At 38.2% G+C, this 21522-nt stretch overlaps 2 protein-coding genes across 4 annotated transcripts; one reads left to right on the plus strand and one right to left on the minus strand.

The window, feature by feature from the left end:
* The first annotated feature begins 6419 nt into the window (after window positions 1-6419).
* On the plus strand, window positions 6420-8938 carry LOC109220526 (probable ribosomal protein S11, mitochondrial). Its single transcript, XM_019384988.1, has 3 exons — window positions 6420-6509; window positions 6591-6712; window positions 7905-8938. Exons 2-3 carry the CDS (start codon window positions 6619-6621, stop codon window positions 8501-8503), a joined length of 693 nt encoding a protein of 230 aa, XP_019240533.1. The 5' UTR covers window positions 6420-6509; window positions 6591-6618; the 3' UTR covers window positions 8504-8938.
* Window positions 8939-16040: 7102 nt separating this feature from the next.
* On the minus strand, window positions 16041-21497 carry LOC109220525 (probable polyamine transporter At1g31830). Of its 3 annotated transcripts, none has more exons than XM_019384985.1 (2): window positions 21160-21497; window positions 16041-17829 (listed from the first exon to the last, which is right to left on the minus strand). In XM_019384985.1, exons 1-2 carry the CDS (start codon window positions 21343-21345, stop codon window positions 16396-16398), a joined length of 1620 nt encoding a protein of 539 aa, XP_019240530.1. In that variant the 5' UTR covers window positions 21346-21497; the 3' UTR covers window positions 16041-16395. The 3 variants fall into 3 exon arrangements, with proteins under 3 accessions (XP_019240530.1, XP_019240532.1, XP_019240531.1); XM_019384987.1 differs by lacking the exon at window positions 21160-21497 and adding an exon at window positions 18675-18996; XM_019384986.1 differs by lacking the exon at window positions 21160-21497 and adding an exon at window positions 18137-18509.
* Window positions 21498-21522: the final 25 nt, after the last annotated feature.

Raw genomic sequence — 21522 nt, forward strand, 5'->3', positions numbered from 1 at the left:
AGCTGACTGAGGAGGCCTGAATGAACGACCTCTGCTCTGCTGGAACTGACCCCTAGACGGAGCACCACTGAAGCTACCAGAACCTCGAGGCCTCTTGGCCTCCCTCTCCTCCCTATCCTGACGGCGAGCCGTCTCAATATCATGAGCAATATCAATTGCATCCTCAAAGGAAATACCCAGAACTCTCTCTCGAGTCGTCAGAACACGAAGGTGATAGTTAAGTCCATCTACAAACCTCTTGATCCTCTTTCTATCGGTCGGAACTATCCAGGAGGCTTGACGGGCTAACTCCGAAAACCTCGCCTCATACTGGGTCACAGTCATGTCCCCCTGCCGAAGCCACTCGAACTGCCTACGCATCTCCTCTCTCTGAGGCTGTGGTACCCACTTCTCCAGGAAGATAGTGGAGAACTCCTGCCATGACAAAGGCGCTGCACCTGCCGGCCTACGCCGCTCATATGCCTCCCACCATGTGAAGGCAGCCCCAGTGAACTGAAATGCGGTGAATGCTACTCCGCTGGACTCCAAAATCCCTGCTGTCCGAAGCATGCGCTGACACTTGTCAAGAAATCCCTGGACATCCTCGCCCTGAGCGCCACTGAAAACTGGAGGCCGAAGCCTACTGAACCTCTCGAGACGACGCTGCTCATCGTCTGGCATAGCTGGAACCACAAAATCCTGAACTGGTACGACCGGCTGAGCTGGAGCTGCTCCCGGTGTCTGTAAACCCTGCACCACCTGCTCCGGTGTGCGAGCAGCGGGAGTCTGACTGCCTCCCCCTACCTGAGAAGTAGCTGCTGGAATGTCTGCAGCTGGGGCCTGATCCTGAGCCGGAGCAACTGGTGGAGCAACAGGTGCTGCCCTCGCGGCTCTGCCCCTACCACGACCACGACCGCGTCCACAGCCTCTAGTGCCCTCAGTAGGTGGTACCAGTGGTCGTCCGCCTCGTCCTGAAGCACGGGTCCTCGCTATCTGCGAGAGAATAGAACACAGAAATTTAGTTCTTGGATTCAACAAAGTCGCACGACAAGGATTTCAAGAATGTGAAGTTTTCCTAAAGGTTCCGCAGCCTCTCGAGGATAAATACAGACGTCTCCGAACCGATCCGCGAGACTCTACTAAACCTGCTCATGACTCGTGAGACCTAGTAACCTAGGCTCTGATACCAACTTGTCACGACCCAATTCCCAACCCGGTCGTGATGGCGCCTCTCGTGAAGACAAGGCTAGCCAACAGTACGTTAACACTTCTTTTAACAATTTCTTAGCATAAACAGGTCTAAATCATAGTTACTGAATAATCATAAGTGCGGAAATAAAACGTAACATAACGGGGAAAAACTATCCCAAACTCAGCCCGATGATCGGGGTGTCACAAGTCATGAGCTACTACAGAGTTTGAATGAAATACTACAAGTCTGTGTCTAAGAACATAGTCCGAAGATAAATGAAATACTGATGATAAGGAAGAAATGGAGCTGTGGACGTCGACAGCTACCTCATCTCTCCGGGTCCGCCTGGTCTGGAAGGAATCAACACTCAGGAACGAACTCAGCTATGCCTGTATCTGCACACATGGTGCAGGGAGTAATGTGAGTACTCCGACCCAGTGAGTAATAAAGATAAATAACGACTGAGAACACGAAAATCCCGTAAAGGTGCAAGTAATGCTATCTCGAGCAGTAAAACCAGATAAAACAGTAAAACCAGTGAAATATAGCAAGAAATTCTCTTTGAAACAATTAAATCAATTATGCTCAACCAGTAAGAAATGCTCAGAACACTGCCCCTCGGGCATGATTTTTGTTCCTGGTCAGTCATTATTACCTGACCGGTCAGCCATTGTTACCTGATCAAAACGCGTATTACAGTGCCCTTGTTACCACTGACCAGTCATTGATACCTGATTGGTCAGTCATTGTTACCTGACCAAAACGCGCATAACAGTGTCATTGTTACCACTGTCTAAAAGTTAACCGCTCTAGATGGGTACCCGCGCTCACTGTGGGTCTGCAGACTCCGAAGGGGCTCCTACAGCCCAAGCGCTATCAACAAGGCCCGAAAGCCTGAACAATATCAATACGAGGCCTGAAAGCCTGCTCACAATACACTCGAGGCCTAAAAGCCTCCACACATCACTCATCATGCCCTCACATAAGGCCCTCGGCCTCAATCAGTCCAAAAACAGTCAAAAACCCCTCGGGCATCAGTAAAACAATAATACTCAGCTCAAACAATAGTCCAAATATCAGTTAAAACTCTAAGTTTGAGTAAAATATAGCTGAGTTAATGAAACAGTGTAAATCACATGGACTGAGTTCAAATAATATTTCAAATAGTGAGGAAAACAGTGATAATAGTTCATAAGGAGTTCAAACAGTCAGCAATAAGCCCCAAATATGGTGATTAGCCCAAATCACAGTGTAAAACAACAAGTCATAGTTAATTCGCGGTAAAATATCCTCTGGATTGGACCAAGTCACAATCCCCAATAGTAAATGACCCCGCTCTCGCCATTGAACGCGTGTCTCATCTCAACACAGCACCAAGTTGTGCAAATCCGGGTTTTCAAACCCTCAGGACGTTATTTAAAATCATTACTCACCTCTAGCCGGCCAAAAGTCTAGCTCGCCAAGCCCTTTCCCCTCGAATCGAACTCCTCGCGCATCGAATCTGATCAAAACCATAAGGAATACATTACAATAGGCCAAAGAAACATAACCCAATCAAAAATACTCGAAAAACGTCGAAAATCATGAAGTTGGCAAAACCCGAGCCCTGGGCCCACTTCTCGAAAAATTACAAAATTTGCATCTCCGGATTCCTCGTCTCGCCACGAGTATATACATATCAAATTTACCAAAATCGGAGCCCAAATGCCCCCTCAAATCCCAAATTTTCATTTCAAAAACCAAGCCCTAGTTCTTCCAATTTAAACCCAATTTTTCCAAGAATTAAAGGTTGATTCTTCAATAAAATGATGTTTCTAGGCCATAGGACTTACCTCCAATCGATTCCCAGTCAAAACTCTCTAAAACCCCGTCAAAAGCTCTCAAGCTTGCTCAACAATGGAGGAAAATACATAACCCTCGCGGATGAAAAATGATATTAAACTCCTAGTGGCCTTCAGGGGTTTCCGCTTCTGCGGTCCCCACGCCCGCTTCCGCGTGACCGCTTCTGCGGTCTTTGTCTGCTTAAGCGGAATCTCATTAAATCTCAGAGGCCGCTTCTGCGACTCATATTCCCGCTTCTCCGAAACTTCACCCCCCCCCAGGCCCAAACCGCTTCTGCGGTGACTTTTCCGCTCATGCGGATCCGCTTTTGCGAATACCTTTCCGCTTCTGCGGAAACTGCTCAGCCTCACCCTCTTCCGCACCTGCGATGCCTTCTCCGCTTCCGCGCAGCCGCATCTGCGGTCTCCTTTCCGCAGATGCGGAAATACCTGCTGCAACCAAGAACCTGCAATTTCCAACTCCAATTTCTTCCGTTTAACCACCCGAAATCACCCCGAGGCCCCCGGGACCTCAACCAAAAATACCAACACATCCTAAAACCCCCATTCAAACTTGTTCCTATCCTCAGAACACATCAAACAACGCTAAAACCATTAAATCGCATCGGATTCAAGCCTAAGTTTCTTAAAAACTTCCGAAATACGCATTCGATCAAAAACCCAACCAAAACATCTCCGAATGACCTGAAATTTTGCACACACATCCAAAATCACCAAACGTAACTACTGCAACTCTCGAAATTCCATTCCGACCCCCGGATCAAAATCTCACCCACCAACCGAAATTCGCCAAAATACTAACTTCGCCAATTCGAGCCTAATTCCACACCGGACCTCCAAAATTACTTCCGATCACGCTCTTAAATCACAAATCATCTCCCGAAGCTAACCGAATCACCAAAAATCACATACGAGCCCTCTAACTCAATAGTCAACTTCCGGTTGACTTTTCCAAAATAAGCTTTCCTTAAAGAGACTAAGTGTCTCATTTCCATCTAAAACCAATCCAATTCAACTCGATCACCTCAAATACCGATAATGAAGCATAGAGAAACATAATATGGGGGAAACGGGGCAGTAACTCACGTGACAACGGGCCGGGTCGTCACATAGAGTTATTTATTTTGCAAATTAATCCCCATAGTTCGTGTAAAGTTATTTTATTATTTTTTTTTTACAGATCATCCTCTTTGTGTTTGGAATGATCATATATTTAAGGTTTAATACATATATTCTTCTATTATTCTTAATTTTTATTAAATATGTAAATTCAACAATAAAAATACCCACCTGGTCCGCCTCTATTTCTCTTGGATGTAAGAAAGTTATATGATTATTTTCTGAAGATGATGGCTCGGTCATTCCAAGAATTTGAAATGTGGGGAGGTTTCTTGTGGTCTATCCTAAGCTAGCATATTTAAATGTTAAGTTATCCTAAACTGGTCTGCTTACTTATTGGCTCTGATACCATTTAGTTATTTACTTTTATATTATTCTTATTTTTTAGAATCATTTAGCCTGGTAAAGTATTAGAAAAGTTCGAATAAAATTATAAATAACTATACTTATGAGTTGGCATAATAAAAAAATTAAAAATCTATATATAATAAAAGGAGAGGTAAAGTCACCATATGAAGCCAAGTGCATAACCATAAGATGATAAGTGTAGATTTTTTGGACGAACCTCCAAGAAAATTGGAGTTTTATAATTATTTTAAAATAATTAGCGAAAATAAAAAAAATAAAAAACTACCAATTCAAATTGGGGAGTAGTTTCGTGTTGGAGTTTTAAAATTATTTTAAAATAAAAAATAAAATAATGCTAATTAAAACTGTAATGGGTTAGCATTGTTTGCATATTTTCTTTCTCAAAAATACCCCTGACAACATATCATAAACATATGAAGAAACGTGCTTTTTTCGTCCTTCACAGTTTCACTCGTCCAATTTTATCTATCAAAACTCTAACTCGAAAATTTCCGGATCTTCTTGAATATAGACAAAATCTGTCTTTAATTCAGTTAATTTATTTTTATGAATTTGAGGTAAAGCTCCATTTTTACTATCTTACCATTGATACAAAAAAGTAAGAGAAATAGATAGAAAACAACAAAATTGACGTTAAAGAGTAAGAATGCACCTGCAAATTGAAAAGGTTGAGGAAGACAAAGAAAATTTGAGAAGCTTTGTAAGTTCATTGTGTATGTTATGCAAACAAATTGGAGAAAAACATACATCTGGAGTAACTTAGAAGTTACATGTAGTATTTGTGTAGGGGGTTGGGGGGGGGGGGGGACATATAGAGCTGATGTGAAATGGCCTAAATGCCCTCAAGCTTTATTGAAAATATCTTAACACTATTAGGGTTGGCAATTGGGGTAGGGCGGGGCGAGGCATGGCAAACAGTAAACGGGGCAGGGCTGGGAAATATGTAAATGGGGCAGGGCAGGGCAAAACTATATTTTTGAAAAATTTTAATGGGGCAGGGCAGGTTGTAGGTCAGCCCCTTGGTTACTTTATTGTCAATGTCTTTTTTTCTTTCATAAATTAATATTGAAGTAGCTAGAGAATGTAACAGACACAAATTTGGAATAATACCTTTAAAGAATAGTAGAATTTTTTACGTATTGATGAATGTGACGTGGAAGCTACAATTAAAGAAATAGACAATCCAAAGTATACATAATACTATGCGTTATCTTGAGAGTGAGAGAAGCCATGTGTTGTATGATTTTCAACGTGACACTTACTAATGCCAACTTTAATTGTTCGCAATTTATAATTCGTGATAATATTTTAAAAAGAATGTCGTCCCTTCTTAATTGTCAACATTTATAAAGACAAATATCCGTACATGAATACACATGTAATTTCAATACTCCAATACCTGTTAAGAATTATGTATCTTCTCATAGTTAATCTTCGAAGATGATGGTTTAAAACCAAATTGCACGTTAGTCTTCGAAGATGATATTCTTTGTTTTTCTTTGGCAAAGTGGATGTAAAATAGGGTATTTATATAAATATATGGATAAGACAAAGTATTTACTGGGAAATAAAAAAAAAATAAAAATGAATCTAAACGGGGCAGGGCGGGGCAAGGCTTAATAGGGCAGGGCAAAATTTTGGAGCAAGGCTAAACGGGGCAGGACAGAGCAGATCAAAATCTTAGTGGATCAAAAATTGCCCTGCCCCGTCCAATTGCCATCTCTACACACTGTCGAAAGTTTCTCTTCTAATATACAGTAATACTGGAGAGGCCTAGGTTTCAATAATAAAATAGGTAGCTAGAGAAATTAAAAAATTTGACATTTATATTTAATGTCAGATGAAAAAGAAGGACTGTATAAATGTGTTTTAAGGCCCACTTAGTCTGGGCCTAAACCTAAATTGTTATATTGGGCTAACCGGGTTCCTACTCGACTTCACTTGAGCCCTACATTTCCTGGCAGATCTTCTCCATTTTTGCATCTCTTCGGTCACCTTAACAGTGTAGTGTATATTCCTCTTTCTCTATCCCTCCTTCAGATATTAGACAACAATCCCTTATTACTAAACTGGTTTTGTTATTTTGGTAGGAAGAAGTTTCATATTATTACAGGCAAGATGAAAGTTATACGCAGTGTCTTATGGGCTGCCAATGCTTTCAAATTACATTCTTCTCAAGCTTTCAGGACCTTTTCTGCACTTCCAAATTATGGTGGGTACTATTAAACGAAATTGCATATCTTTATTATTGAATTTTGGAGTTTATTTAAGCTTAAAACTTTCCTCCTCAAAATTATTTATACCAGTAACTTAAATGGTTTCCGCCTTGATTTTATGCAAAGATTAAGACTTATAAGTTTCCTTTTTTGGTTATTGAATCTGCGCTGACTTTTGTTAAAATCATAAGCAGAGGATTAGAGATTGCATGATTGTATTGTAGATAAACTGTTCATATTTCTCTTTAATAACTAAGACTCCTCAAAGCTACAGTCATTGAAAGATAGTATAAAGGGGGTAGAACTCACAAACTTAATTTAGAATATTGGACTATCAAAGTGGAAGATGATAGATGCTTGTCGATTTTTGATCCAAGTAAATGGAAGAGTTCACCTGAGCACTTGAGAGTTTAGGGGTATGAAATATAACATATATATACGGGGGAATGATAGAAGACTATTTGTGTTTCTTCTCTTTCTATATATATATATATATATATATATATATATATATGGATTACAAAGAGAAAGACAAGTCTTACAAGGATATCACAAGACCAAGTAGAATAGTCCTCCCATATACTGTCAGGATCATGTAATAGAGACCCACCCCAGTCTGTACCTGCCTTGATTTCATTTTACTTGTTTTGTTGCTTTAGTAGGTAAAAACGTTAAGGATTATCCATTACTCTCTTTTGTTTTCAAGCATTCGAAAATCATAAGTTTTGTTGTTGGTTGCCCACATAGTATTTTGTCAAATCTTTCCATGTTGAAATTGACTCTCTTACATGTTGCTCTATTGGTTTGGATTTTTCTGTTAGTATTCCTCGTGTGGAAGAAAGAAAAATGCTTCCATAAAGCTTACAAGGGAACTTCTAAGGTGATGGAGCAGAACTTCTGGATTTAAAATTAGACCTAACATCTTGAGTAATAGAAAGGGAACTGCATCCAGCAGTGGTAGAACATTGTGGTTTGTAATTATGTGCATGTGTTTGAATCGATTATAATGTCTGTCTCACTTGTATTTAGTAGATCCTGGAATCTCTTGCACTTGTTTTTTCCAGCTTTGTAATACGCATCTGCAGAACAGTATTTTGTATAGCTTGCACACATTTGCCCTTGTCTGTTATTCTGGTCTTGAGATATGCAGTAATTTTTGAACCGTTGGCTCAATAAATCATTTTGCAGGTATTCAAGGGAAGACTGAAAGCAAAATATGCAGTAATCAACACTCAATCTTGGGATTGAATGTTCATTCACCATATAATGTTGGTAGGAGGTGTTTCATACATTCTGAAAGCCCAAAGGAAGCTGAGATGGGAAACAATTCTCGACCAATGGACTTTGTTAGAGGACTTACGGAGGACAATACGAGGGGTGTTCTGGGTGGTGCTCCACTTTCTAGGTATCACGTTGAGCAGGATGCTGATATTGTTCATATAAAAGTTCTTCGCAACAATGCCTTTGTTACTGTGACGGATTCAAAAGGGAACAAAAAGTTTGGGTCTAGTGCAGGTAAGATAACAGGAAAAGGAACAAAAATTGCAAGATACGCTGCCGAATCAACTGCAGAACATGTTGGGCGTGAAGCCAGAGACCGGGGCTTGAGGTCAGTGGTCATGAAAGTAAATGGCTTTACTTTCTTTAAGAAAAAGAAGCAAGCAATTCTAAGCTTCAGAGAGGGCTATACTCATTCTCGTGGAGATAAGAATCCTGTGGTATTCATTGAGGACACAACACGACGTCCCCATAATGGATGCCGCCTCCCAAAGAAGCGTCGCATCTGATTGTTAATTGGATGATCAATTTTTCCTGTTATTTGGAGTGTGATAAGTTAGCCTTTAGATGTTTGTAGGGAATGAAATCCTTTTTACTGATTGATAAACAGTCCCTACTGGTTTTGGAGGTCTTCAGCTGTCTTAATACATGGAGTAAAAGTAGGCTGCTTCCGCTTATCAATTACACAGTATCTGATGTGATATTGACAACATCAGATTGCAAATAGGGCTTTGTTTTGTGCAATTGGTGGGAGACTTTTTGTCGAGATTAAACCTCAACCTCTGAAAAGGTTTCATGGAAACTGCTGTATTACCATTGATGATTTCATTTTGCGACTGATAAATTGGTATTTATTGGTCATATTTATACTTGAACTGAACGTGTACTGATGGTTCAGTCCATTTAGATTATCGAAGAGTTGTTTCATGTTTTCAGGTGTTTAATGTGTTTCAAGGTCGAGTTTAGCTTTCTACTAACTTCTACTGATCTAGATGTCTGTCTCAGAAGAATAAAATAGATACTCCCCATGTTCCTTAAACTCTACAAATTGAAGGGAAGAAAACTAGAAGAGGGATTGCTTTATTTCCCAGGATTGCCTCCCAAACCAGTGGGAAGAATGGGTCTTTCTGGTTAAGGACAAGTCCCATCTGCCTCACTGTTTTAATCATGTTTTGAAGTTGGAGGAACGTCCAGCTTCCAACATTTCCATGCAAAATTCAAGGCCATCCTCTAATCTTCTTCCTTGACATAGACCCATAACTAGAAGCATCTGGAATAATATTTCGTGGTCTGCTTCTTCAGGTAAAGCTAGAGGTATCCCTCAATTCATCTTTCGGGTAAAGCGAGAGGTATCCATTCATCTTTCAGGTAAAGCGAGAGGTATCCCTCCATTCATCTTTCGGGCGAAATAGTTGGGGTTAAATGTTCCTCTTTATGGTCAAATCCAATCCTCGCCCTTTTATAGAGCAGGATTTCCCTTTGCTGCACCATATGTAGAGTTGGTGTTGTTGGATATGAAGGTCTTCTGGAATCACTTCTTAAGGGCCTATTAGGTATAGGATCAGGAGGAGGAGGAGGAGGAGGATTGAGCGGATTCATCAGTTTGATGGAGCGCTGGAGCTGCTAAATGACCGTAATATTGTTAATAGAAATGTCTCATTTGCTTTAACTGTTGGACAACAGAGACTGACAAAATACAACATCAACATACCCAGTATATTCTCACAAGTAGAGTCTGGAGATGGTAGTGTGTAAGCAGACCTTACTCCTATAGATTCAGCAACAACATTCTTCTATCAGCGTGCGGGCAGATATCCTGCTATTCTCCACCAGAATTCACTCGATCTTTAGCTCAAGCTACAGTCCAACAAAACAACGTCCTATTTGCACATAAAAATACGTACATGCACAGCATGCGACATAAAGCACAACTAGATCAGCTAAAGAATAGGATAGCTAATAAGTGTCTCATCCATTACGTACAAACATAGAAAGATCAATGTAAGCTGTTGGACAAAGCAAAACCAACTGACAGTCTTATTGTAGAAGCAGGATAATATAGGCAGTGCTATTGAGAAACTCATTGAAAATGTCAAGAAATGGAATATAGACACATTTTTTTTGTAATATATTCCATTAAAGAAACACCTTACTAGCTAGACTTGGCAGGATTCAAAATTCCCCATATTATCATACTATCAATTTCTGGGTGTTTTGGAAACTCAAATCTAGAGTGCGATGGTTAAATGATGGGGAGAGAAGCCAACTCTAAAGATGACCAAACTAAGATCCGAGATGCACTAGCTATCTTTAAATATATATATATATATATACACTACTTACTGGGAGTCTTCGCTCTACCTAGTAATATCAAGAAACTATGGAGAAGCAATAATCATTTTGAATGCTCTCAAATAGTTCGGATGGCCTTTATCCTTTTCTCTTTCAAATATTTTCCTTCCAACTTATTAATTTCTGTCTTGAAGATACCAAGACTGTGCCGGAATTTATGCATAAAACCTATATTTGCTTAATTCCAAAATGCTGAAACTATTAGACAATAGTTTGTGTTCCACTGCCTATACTAATTAATAGGATCAGATCCTTATTGCCGAAATTAATCCATCCTACTCAAACTAGTTTTAACAAAAGGTAGAAGGACATCGGTAAGGCTATACTTCATGAAGTCCTAAACTATTTCAAAAGAACTAAAGTCTAAGATCACGATAAAAATCGATTTAGAAAAGGTTTTTGACAAGTTCGGGTGGTCCTTGTAAAATATGCTCTTCATTATCTTAACTTTTTCCCCCCCTGAATTAATCAAGTTAATTATGTCATGTGTCACTACCACTAGTACTTCTATATTAATAAACGGTTCATTCTTTTATCTCACTAGGGGAATTAGGCAAAGTGACCCTCCCTCGCCTTACCTTTTATCATATGGAGGTATTATCTAGATGGCAAAATACATAAAATGCCACCTGAGCTTGTTCCCAAATCCCCGGGACAGACAAATTGAAAAAGGGAATAACTTTACACACCATTTTAACTACGTGGCCTTTGCTTTTTTATTTTCTTTTTTGGTTTGTGTTTCCAACATAAAATCAGTCTTAATGGAATTTAATTCATGGATAGTACCTACAGTTTAATTGTGTGACTCTACTCGATATCAAATCCAGAGATAACTTCGTCCATTTCATTTCATGCATTTTAATGGATGCTACCAAGAGATAATTTCTTTTCACAGTACCCAACCCTTGATTCTACTAAATTATTCGAAGAACTAGAGGGATTCAATTTTTCTTCGAAAATTTGCGGTTAGAAACTAAGGGAATTGCTAGAAGTTATTGCCAGAATTGTTATTTACAAGCCCTTTTAAACTAGACCCACTAGTACTATTGATTTTGTATTCACATAGAAATGAATTTTCTACTTGTATAAGTTTTAAATTATTTGGGTATGGATTGTGGGTTAACTTCACGTATAGGCGTCAAACTTTCAGGTTATTGCACCAAATTCTTAAAACTAATTCTTGTCACTTAAAATATAACTAAAGCTTTACTTACATATACACCGATAGTGTAAAAGAACTTTTACCTTATCGGGACCTGTTGTAGCAAATAACCTGCTTTATTTTCAAGATTATAGATCTTGCTTTTTATATAGCGTTACTTGTAGGAAGTGTAAAAGAAATTGTTCACGCTGCCGCAGATGTATATGAGCTAAACTCGAATAACTACATTGGCATGCTAAATCAGAAAAAATTCCAAGCCGTGTCAGTCTTAATAATTTCAGTTATATCTAGTCACTGGACTTGGGATTTATATCAGTAAAGTCGCAAGTCGCAAAACTGGAAGTTTGACGACCAATGGATGCGGTTGAAGAAAAGCTGTTGTTTCTATTTGGATATTATGATTCATCTGAATGTATTCCAGCTTAACTGTGTGACCTTTGAAACGGGTAACAGGTTAGCTGGCAATTCTTCTAACCCCAGTGACTATTGGTGGAAAAGTTCTCCTGCAAATTTGACTAAACAACCATACTATGAGCAGCTTGTACAGGATCAATGGACACTTGGGATTGATCACTATCTCATGGTTGACATTTGTTAGGATCGAAAATATCATGTGTCATGCGGAAGCTAGTAAAACAAACCTTGAACGACGATAAAGCAGACAACAAAAGAAAAATATACCAAAAGAGACACAAACAATTAACGTGGTTCGGTCAATTGACCTACTTCCACAAGCAGAGATGAGCAATCCACTATATAAAAGAGAGTATAAAATATCGAGAGAACAACCTCACGAAGAGGCAAACACAAGTGGCAGACTAACACTTGTCCCGTAAATTAAAGTTCTCCAATTAAACAACACTCTCAAACCCCATATGGCTACATTGTGGATGCTACTGAATGAGAAGGAAATCCTCAATTTTTAGAAGTCCAAACATTTTCCTCCAAGAAAAGGGACTAGCCAAATATTGGAAATTTATAATTTCCTTCTACAAGAAGGAAAATTCAATTATGGTAAATATGTTGCCCCGTCCTTCGAGAGATGGGAAAACCAAATATGGTAAAGAAATCAAGACAAATACCTAATAATTTTCTTCCCCTTGGCCTAAATTTTCTTACAAAATAAACTGATCCACCTTCGTCACATAACCTTCAACAGGTCGCATCTCCAAATCTCCATCGCGAAGTTTGTCTCAACATGAATAGTACTCTGGTCAAATTTTCAAACAAAAACCATGATTACTGTCAAATAGGTTGCGGCTAGAACTAAATTTGCCAAGATGAACCTGTCTTGAACCACGCTCTGATACCACTTGTTAGGATCGAAAAAAAAGGTGCTATACGGAAGCTAGTAAAACAAACCTTGAACGACAATAAAGTAGACAATAAAGGAAAAATATACCAAAAGAGATACAAACATTTAACGTGGTTCGGTCAATTGATCTATGTCCACAAGCAGAGATGAGTAATCCACTATATAAAAGAGAGCACAAAATATCGAGAGAACAACCTCACGAAAAGGCAAATACAAGTGACAGACTAACACTTGTCCCGCAAAGGTGTTGTGGGAGATGTCTTCTATTCATATGATTCTAGGCTTAGCCGCGAATCTAGATTTAGAGGTTAAGCAGATGGGATGTAAAGACTGCTTTTCTTCATGGTGATTTAGATGGGGAGGTTTATATGGAGCAACCTGAGGGTTTACTAAGGAAAACGAAAACTATGTCTGCAAATTGAAAAGGAACCTGTATGGATTGCAACAAGCTCTAAGGCAATGGTATTTGAAGTTTGAATTTGTCATAAAAAATAAGGGTACAAAAAACTTCTTCAGACCACTGTGTATTCTTCCAGAAGTTCTCTGATGATGATTTACCTATCTTATTGCTTTATGTAGATGATATGCTTATTGTTGGCAACAATAAATTCAGAATTGCAGTCCTTAAGAAGCAGTTGAGCAAATTGTTTGCGATGAAGGAGTTGGGGCCAGCAAAGAAAACTTTTGGGCATTCAAATACACCAACACAGAGATAGAAAAGAGTTATTTTTGTCCTAAAAGCAATACATTGAGAAAGTACTCAAGAGGTTCAATATGACAGATGCAAAAGTGGTTAGTATTCCTCTTGCTAAACACTTCAAATTGAGTACTAGCCAGAGCCCATCTACCGATAAAGAGAAAAGGAAGATGTTTCATATTCCTTACCCTTCTGCTGTTGGTAGTTTGATGTATGCTATGGTTTGCACTAGACCAGATATTACAAATGTCGTAGGTACTGTTAGTAGATTCCTTTCTAATCCTGGAAAGGAACATTGGGATGTAGTAAAATGAATATTAAGGTATTTGAAAGGTACTGCTGATTTGAGTTGTGCTTTGGCAGTGGCAAGCCTGAGCTTTTTATTACACAGACTCTGATTTAGGAGGCAAACTTGATAATTCAAGATCTCCGATTATTTGATCACTTTGTAGGGGAGCTGTTTCTTGGCAATCTAGACTACGGAAGTGCATAGCTCTATCCACCACAGATGCTGTCACAGAAGGTGCCAAAGAACTATTATGGATGAAGGAGTTTATTAATGATCTTGGCTTTGAGCAGCCAAGGTACATCTTATTTTGTGATAATCAGAGTGCTATCTGTCTTACCAAGCACTCCACTTTTCATTCTAATACCAAACATACAAATAAAAAGTATCATTGGATAAGAATGGTCGTGGAAGAGAAATTATTTGAGGTTGAGAAGATACACATTGATGAAAACCTTTGGATATGCTGACAAAAGTGGTGGTTGCAGACAAGCATGCATTTTTGCAGAAAATTGGCAGGCATGAAGCCTGTTAATAGTTCCTCTACTTGAAGACATATTTGGCCCATTGGCTGAAGGGGGAGTTTGTTGGGCCCATGCCCATGTTGTCCAGCCAAGGGCCCAATGGCATCCTATTCTCTTTTTGTTTTCGTTCCTATTCGGAATTGGTTCGATTTTTATTCCTATGTAGAGTTGGTTTTGGCTTTAAAAGAAAGCACCACTCATTATCTATAAATAGAGTAACCTTGGAGAATTATTTATGCTCATTGGTATAAGTCTTTGAAAGACTTTAGCACATAAGCGGTTTTTTTTAGAGAACTTTCATCAAGAGAGAAGAGAGAAGGAAAAGTATTTGTTTTGCTGCAAGAATTTTGTTCCGTCCAACCAACTTCAAATTATGTTTTCGGATTCGTTAACCGTTGGATCAGGCTGAAACTTTTACCGGATATTTTTAACATCTTGCTCTTTGATTTGAATGGTGGAGATCGGATTTGGAGGCTCTTAGCATCTGACTCCTCCTTCTTCAATTGATTTGTTGTTGCTATTGTTGCTGCGTGTTTGGCACTTGTTGTGTAGCCAATTTGGAGAACTTTTGTAACCCTCTTATTTTTATAGTGGAGATTTTTGGATCTTTGTGATCCCGTGATTTTTACCTTCAATTTGAAGGGGTTTTTACGTTAAAATTTGGTATTCTTTATCTTCTTTATTTTTGGGTTTGCCTCTTCCTCGACATAACAAACATACTGGTGGAACACTCAAAAGTTATTTCATTCTTCTAGTGTGGCATCTTTCAATGAGGATATTCTTTTCGAACAAGACCGATCGAGTACCTTCCAATCAGAATAAATACCGGGTGAGCTCTTGTTTAGCTTCTTAGCATATCCTTCTTCGAGTACCTTACTAGTTTGAATATAAATGGAGAAACCTTCAACTTGTTTGGGAGTGAGACATAGTTATTGTTCTCAAGATCACCAACGGATTCAACAATGGTTCATTAGTGCTTCGCTAACCCTATATATGTGTGGGGAAAATAAGTACAGATAGAGTTAAATATGCATTGCATAACTCATTCTTTTAGCTCAGAACCAGCACTTATAAATTCTATCTCTCAATGCTCAAGATTTTACACAATTTTTGGAGAGAAAAATAGCTTAGTTGTGAAAGGTGGTCATTGACAATTTGATATATATCATTAGTGTACTCCTCTAGCATCTGTACTTAAGATCTTCATTACTTGGTAGTTTCTTAAGCGTCTACCTCAGAGCAGCTTTATTTGTTTTAGATGTAGAAACGAAGGCAACATGTTTTCCTTAAAAGATTTTCCAATGATAGATGGATTATGTTAGTTCATTTATCCTGCAGCCGGGACTTGGGACTGTCATCAGAGTAATGTTTTAGTCTAAAACATTCGAGCTATAAACGAGCTGCAGTTGGGAGTCAAACTAGAAGTTTCTAGGTGAAGTTAGTTCATATCAAGCTGGCACACTTTGTCTAAATGACCTTCTCTAACATCAAAGCACTTGCATACAAAATAACGTGACCGGTGAGAATATATCCCATGGGAATCCTCTATATCCATTCTAATTCTATTCAAGACTAGTGGTTGTTATCACTTTTTATTTTTATTTTATTCCATCACAACCTGAGTTCAAACTAACATTAGCACAGTCGGGCTTCAGTTATGCCTTCATTTACACCTCTACAATACTAGCACACCACAAGTAACATAATCAATTCAGGAAAAATCACTCAATTCCCTGAATCACCATCATAACTTCAACAATCTCAACAACAGGGGCAAATACAGCTAGCTACAAGATTAGAAGATACCCTACAGAGAAATGGATCATCCAACAACCACCTCTGCTGGTGTTGCTCCATAGGCATGGGGACATGGCAAATACAGCTTACAACGATAGAAGCTACCATAAAATCGTTCAAGAGAAAATGATCATCCACACCTCGACAACACTTCTGCTGCCTGCCTTTTCTCCATGCACTACACCATAACTCTGCACTCAACTTAGTCGCCATAGCTGTTATGTAAGTGGAATAGTTAGACCTTATAAAGCCCCAACTCGTTAGAGAATCAATCAAGCAACGGTCCATGTGACGTGATATCAGGAAGATCAGAACTAATGGAGAACTTCAACCATCTCTTCTTCTCAATAAACTTGAGACATGGCTGCAACACCAACCCAATCGCAACAGCGACCAGGCTTACAACCATAACTTTAATCGAAGAGAAGGCCAACACAACACCAATGAGAATGGCCGGAGGTATGCACAACAGCACGGCTCCAATGGTTCCACCTGGTATCTTGAAAGGGCGTGCTGCATTGGGGTATTTAATCCTTAACCATACAAATGCTATAAATTCCAAGATCATTCCAAAGCAATACAAGAAATTTTCTGCAGCTACTATCTCCTGAAAGCTCAGCCACGAAAGTAAAATCACACCAGAAGCTGAGAATAGGATCCCAATCAAAGGAGTTCCATGGCGAGATCTCTTTGCGAAGAACTCAGGGAGCATTCCCCTCTCTGCCATACCGAGTAACTGAAAAGAGTCGCTGCTCATCTCAGCCACAAACATTCCCATATTTGATACTGCAGCAGCCCCTTGAACCCAACATCTAAGCCAAACTCCACCAAGTATTTTCGCAATGTCTGAGAAATATCCATCTGTCCACGAGTCACGCTCGAGGGGAACGGCTCCCGTACCGATCAGCAAAGGGAAAAAGTACGATAGTACAACCAAAATAACAGCATAAAACAGAGCCTTAGGCAGAGTTTTTTTCGGGTTATGTACTTCTCCGGCAAGAGTACTTATTGAATCCCAATAATTCAGATTCCAGAAGAGAGTATTCAGATATAAGTTCCAATCAATATTGTGTACATCTGCCACTAACCATCTTGCAGGCTTTAATTTGGGAATCGAAATGAGCCCCATAACGACAAAAGGAAGGATCGACAAAATACCAAGCGAAACAGCAAACCAACCAACAATGGTTAAACCCCTGTAGTTCATGTAAGTGAGAACCAGAGTAAGAGCCAAAACAGCTAGAATCCTAGGAAGCCCACCACCTAATGCAGGGATAGCTGATTTTAGGTAATCTAAGAACATAACGGGGTAAAGTGCATTGTCAATGACTCCACTCAGCCATTTCATCCAACCTTGCTGAAAGCCCCAATATGGACCTAAAGCAGAAGAAACCCACACAACATAACCACCATTTTCAGGGAACATAGTGCCCATTTCAGCAGTAATGAGTGCCTCAGGGACACTCCATATTAAAGGGAAAACCAAGAATCCAAGAAGAGCAAAAAGAGGACCAGCTGCATGAACAGTGTCCTCAACACCAAAAGGACCACCAGAAACCTCATAGAAAATGAGGAAAATGAGAGGCAAGAGTGAAACTTTCTTAGCATTATTTGCTCGAACCTCATTAATCCCTATGTATTCTGCACCATTAAGTTGTCCCATTGAAATTGCAGCTTCTCTATGAGCTGAAACCCTAAGTTTCTGCAAATTTCCAGCAAGTTCCCAGTTAAGGAAAACAATCACAGTACAAATATCACTACAACTATAGGAACCAAACAGCACAATTGATAACATACAAGAAAGTAGTAGTTAATTTTAAAAAACAATCAATCATAATAAAATTACATATTGAGTCGGAGGAAAAATAAATTCAATCTCGGAAAAAGAAATTGCCCATCTATCAATTGTCCATGCAGCAGATGTCAGTTAAAATAGAAGATATAAAATATTTCAAATTTATAGCAACTAGTATAATATAATTAAAAATTTAAAGAGAATAGGATAGGACCATAGGTAGAGAATGAATTGGGAAGTTCCACCATTATAGCCCTCAAAAGTGAATGCAAAACCAAAGATTTTTTCAAGCAGAGAAGCTGATAGATCAAAGGTATGGCTCCTCAGCCGTTGAAAGGCTTGCAAGTGAAGTGTCAGTTGATAGGATTCTAAGCCTCAAACCTTTTTATTTTTCTCCGGTCAAAGATGAAAATCGAATAATTGATTCACAAAAAACTAATAGTCTAATAAAAATTTAGATGCTAATATTGTGGATTAATAAAGTTTAAGGGTCCTTTTCTACAAGATTGCATCTGAAATATGCTGATTCATGTCAATCTTCTAAAAATAGCATATCAAAACTAATTGCTCTCTCTTTTTGTGTAAGTTAGTATTTATTAAATGTTTCTAAGAGTAATCAACAACTATATAATTACTACTGATATATTTTGTTTCTTTTATTGATCCGTCAAAATCAGATAACATCAAGTGACAAGTAATATTATTTACATACAGCATACATCAACAAAGGTTATGACTTTTAAGGGTCTTACTTAGAGAGAGAAATTCTCGGCCGCCGTGAATGGCATGTGCGCCTGCTGCCCACTATGGCTGTCCAACGGGACGGGACGGAACTAGACAAAATTAACGGGATGGGACGATATTTAGGCGGGACGGGACAAAAAAGGACGGGACAAATGGGACGAAACGGGTTCGCGGGCCTTAAGTGCAGTTTAAAAAAAAAACGATGATTAAGTTTTTAAAGTTTGCAATAACTAGTTTTTTGACTTATTTGCCCAAATACTTGAAAGTTATCACTTGATAGTGAGAAAATTAAGAGAATAATATAGATAGAATGTAAGAGATTTGAGAGAGGATGATTGATTTTTTGTGGGAAAGAATGAAGAAGGATGGGTATATATAGTAGAAAGTAAGGCCAAAGTGTAATTTAATAAACTTAGAGGTTATATTAAAAGTTTGGGGAGGATGGTTTTTTTTTTAGGGGGGGGGGGGGGGGGTGGAGGCCATTTATGACCGTTTTGGCCTTTGAGAACGGCTATTTTTGCAATTGAAGCCATTGCCCAACAGCTAGAATTCAAAAAAAAAAAAAATTACGCGGGACAGGCGGGACGTGACGAAATGGGACGGGACAGCTGGACTGCCCTGATTTTAGGCGTTTTTTTACTGTTGTATTCATGAATACATGGTGCAAATACATGTGAATACAGGCGTGTACAGTTGGACTGCCCTGATTTTTAGGCGCTTTTTGCTGCTGTATCCATGAATACAACAGCGCGAATACACTACCGTAACAACTGAATAGTAGTTATAGGAAGTAATTATATATATGGTAGTTATAGGAAGTTAATAGCCACTAAATAATAGTGATTTCTGAAAATTCAATAGTGTAAGTTAAAACCATTATTATCGAAACTCAAATTCATATAAGCACTTTTGTAGTTTCACTCTAGATCTTTTTTTTTTTCTGGGAATTTTGAAACCAATTCTGGAAAAAAATATAAATTATAAAAGGAAAGATTCCCTGCTTGTTTTTCGCAAAATTGATCGGACCAGACAGACTAAAGATACAGTTGAACCTGTCGAAGGTTGGTCTTGAATTCAGAGAAGTTTTTGAATAATTTTCCAATCAAAAAGTTTATATCTGAAAATAGCTCAGTATAATATGTACTTCTTAGAAAGATAGTTAAATGCCAATATAAGTTTGATAAGACGATCACATCCAACGATTAATAGACCATATAATCTAATTGTCCAGTACTGTTTTTAAGTTGTCAATTACCATAGTTATTTGAAACATATTTATTCACATTTTTGTTTATATCACACTAAATAATTTAACTATGTCAGTAACAAATTAAAGAAAGAATATATGTTACTTAATCATTGATTAAATGATAAAAATTCATGCATTATATTTATATCTTTATTTGGTAAAAAACAGAATGCAAGTACTTTTGTTTCCTAATTATTCTAAATGACATTAATATCCTCTCTGCTAATTAGTAAGGAATAGGGTGCACTGAAATTGAAAGTAGACGCGCAAAGTCTCTTTTGATCATCATGATCTTAATAAAGCAAGCCAAGTCAACCATGCGGTAATAATATGTTACTAGTATATCTTTTATTTGTGTATTTCCTTTTCACTTAAAATTTCTGATACATTGCACTCATTGCAGGCGTGCAGTCTTTTTTCTTCATTAGCCAACATACAAACCCCACCTTAAGGCTTAATCCCCCACCCCACCCAACCCCAATTTAAAGAAATAAAAATAAAGAAACATTTTACAGGAATGTAAGAAAATCATTGCACATATATATCTCACTGTTTTATTATAACTGCATGCCACACTTTGAGTTTTTGAGAAAGCAACAAAGAAATGCATTTTATCATCTTTCAACATGACATAAAACTTCTGCTGAGAGAAGAAAAGAAAATTAGGAGAATATTGCTGGATAAAGTTCACTGTTTTATTAGATTATCCCGTCTAAAATCTTATTAAAAAAACGAAAAATATATAAGGTCTACGAAGGAATTAGGATCATGCAATAGGTAAGTGCACATTATGATGAAACGAGTTTAATTGAATAACGAAACATATTCCTGAACTCTTTTGGGTGAAGGACTAGGAAAGAAAATTAAGAAAAAGGAACTAATGAAAGGAAAAACATATTTGAGTTCGAATTTTTCCCTCAGAAGACTAATACGTAAAGTAATTCTTTTTTTCCCATTAGGTTTATTCACCTATATAGTCGTACTACGTTAGGCAACGTCGAGAGAGAAGTCCATAGTTTTCCGACTTTCTCAAAAAACGCTATCTTCATTATTCCCTAGATTTTACTTAATAAATCAGGATAGCTATTAACTGCCCCTAGATTACTTAACAAATCATTGTTACACTCTTCAGCCGCCATGCTTATAAAACTCAACAAAAGAATATTTAAATAAAAAAACATATTTAAAAATAAATTTTAACCATTTAAAGAAGGAAAAAAAGGTACTCAAATATTCAAAATTACCTGAATATCACCATTCTGCAAAGATTTATCGGTGGCGGTAGATGTTAGAGTTTCAGTTTGAACTGTTACACCATTCGCAGATAATTTTTTATCTGCTAATACTGAAACTGCAACTTGTGGCTTAGCATTAGAAACCTCATGAAAGGAGGATTTGGTTTCAGATTCTGATGAAGTTGTTGGCACCATTTATGCAGACAAACAAAAATTCTGAGGAGATAAATCAAGAAAACTAAAGGATCACTAATGAAGGAAAAGCACTGATTTATAGTAAGGGAAACAGTATGTTTTTTTGTGATACTTTTGAGGGCAGTGTGTTTTAGGGGACGTTTGTGGCGAAGTATATTAAGTGAGAGATAAGCAAGA

The sequence above is a fragment of the Nicotiana attenuata genome, unplaced genomic scaffold (genome assembly GCF_001879085.1).
Source record: "Nicotiana attenuata strain UT unplaced genomic scaffold, NIATTr2, whole genome shotgun sequence".
NCBI lineage: Eukaryota > Viridiplantae > Streptophyta > Magnoliopsida > Solanales > Solanaceae > Nicotiana > Nicotiana attenuata.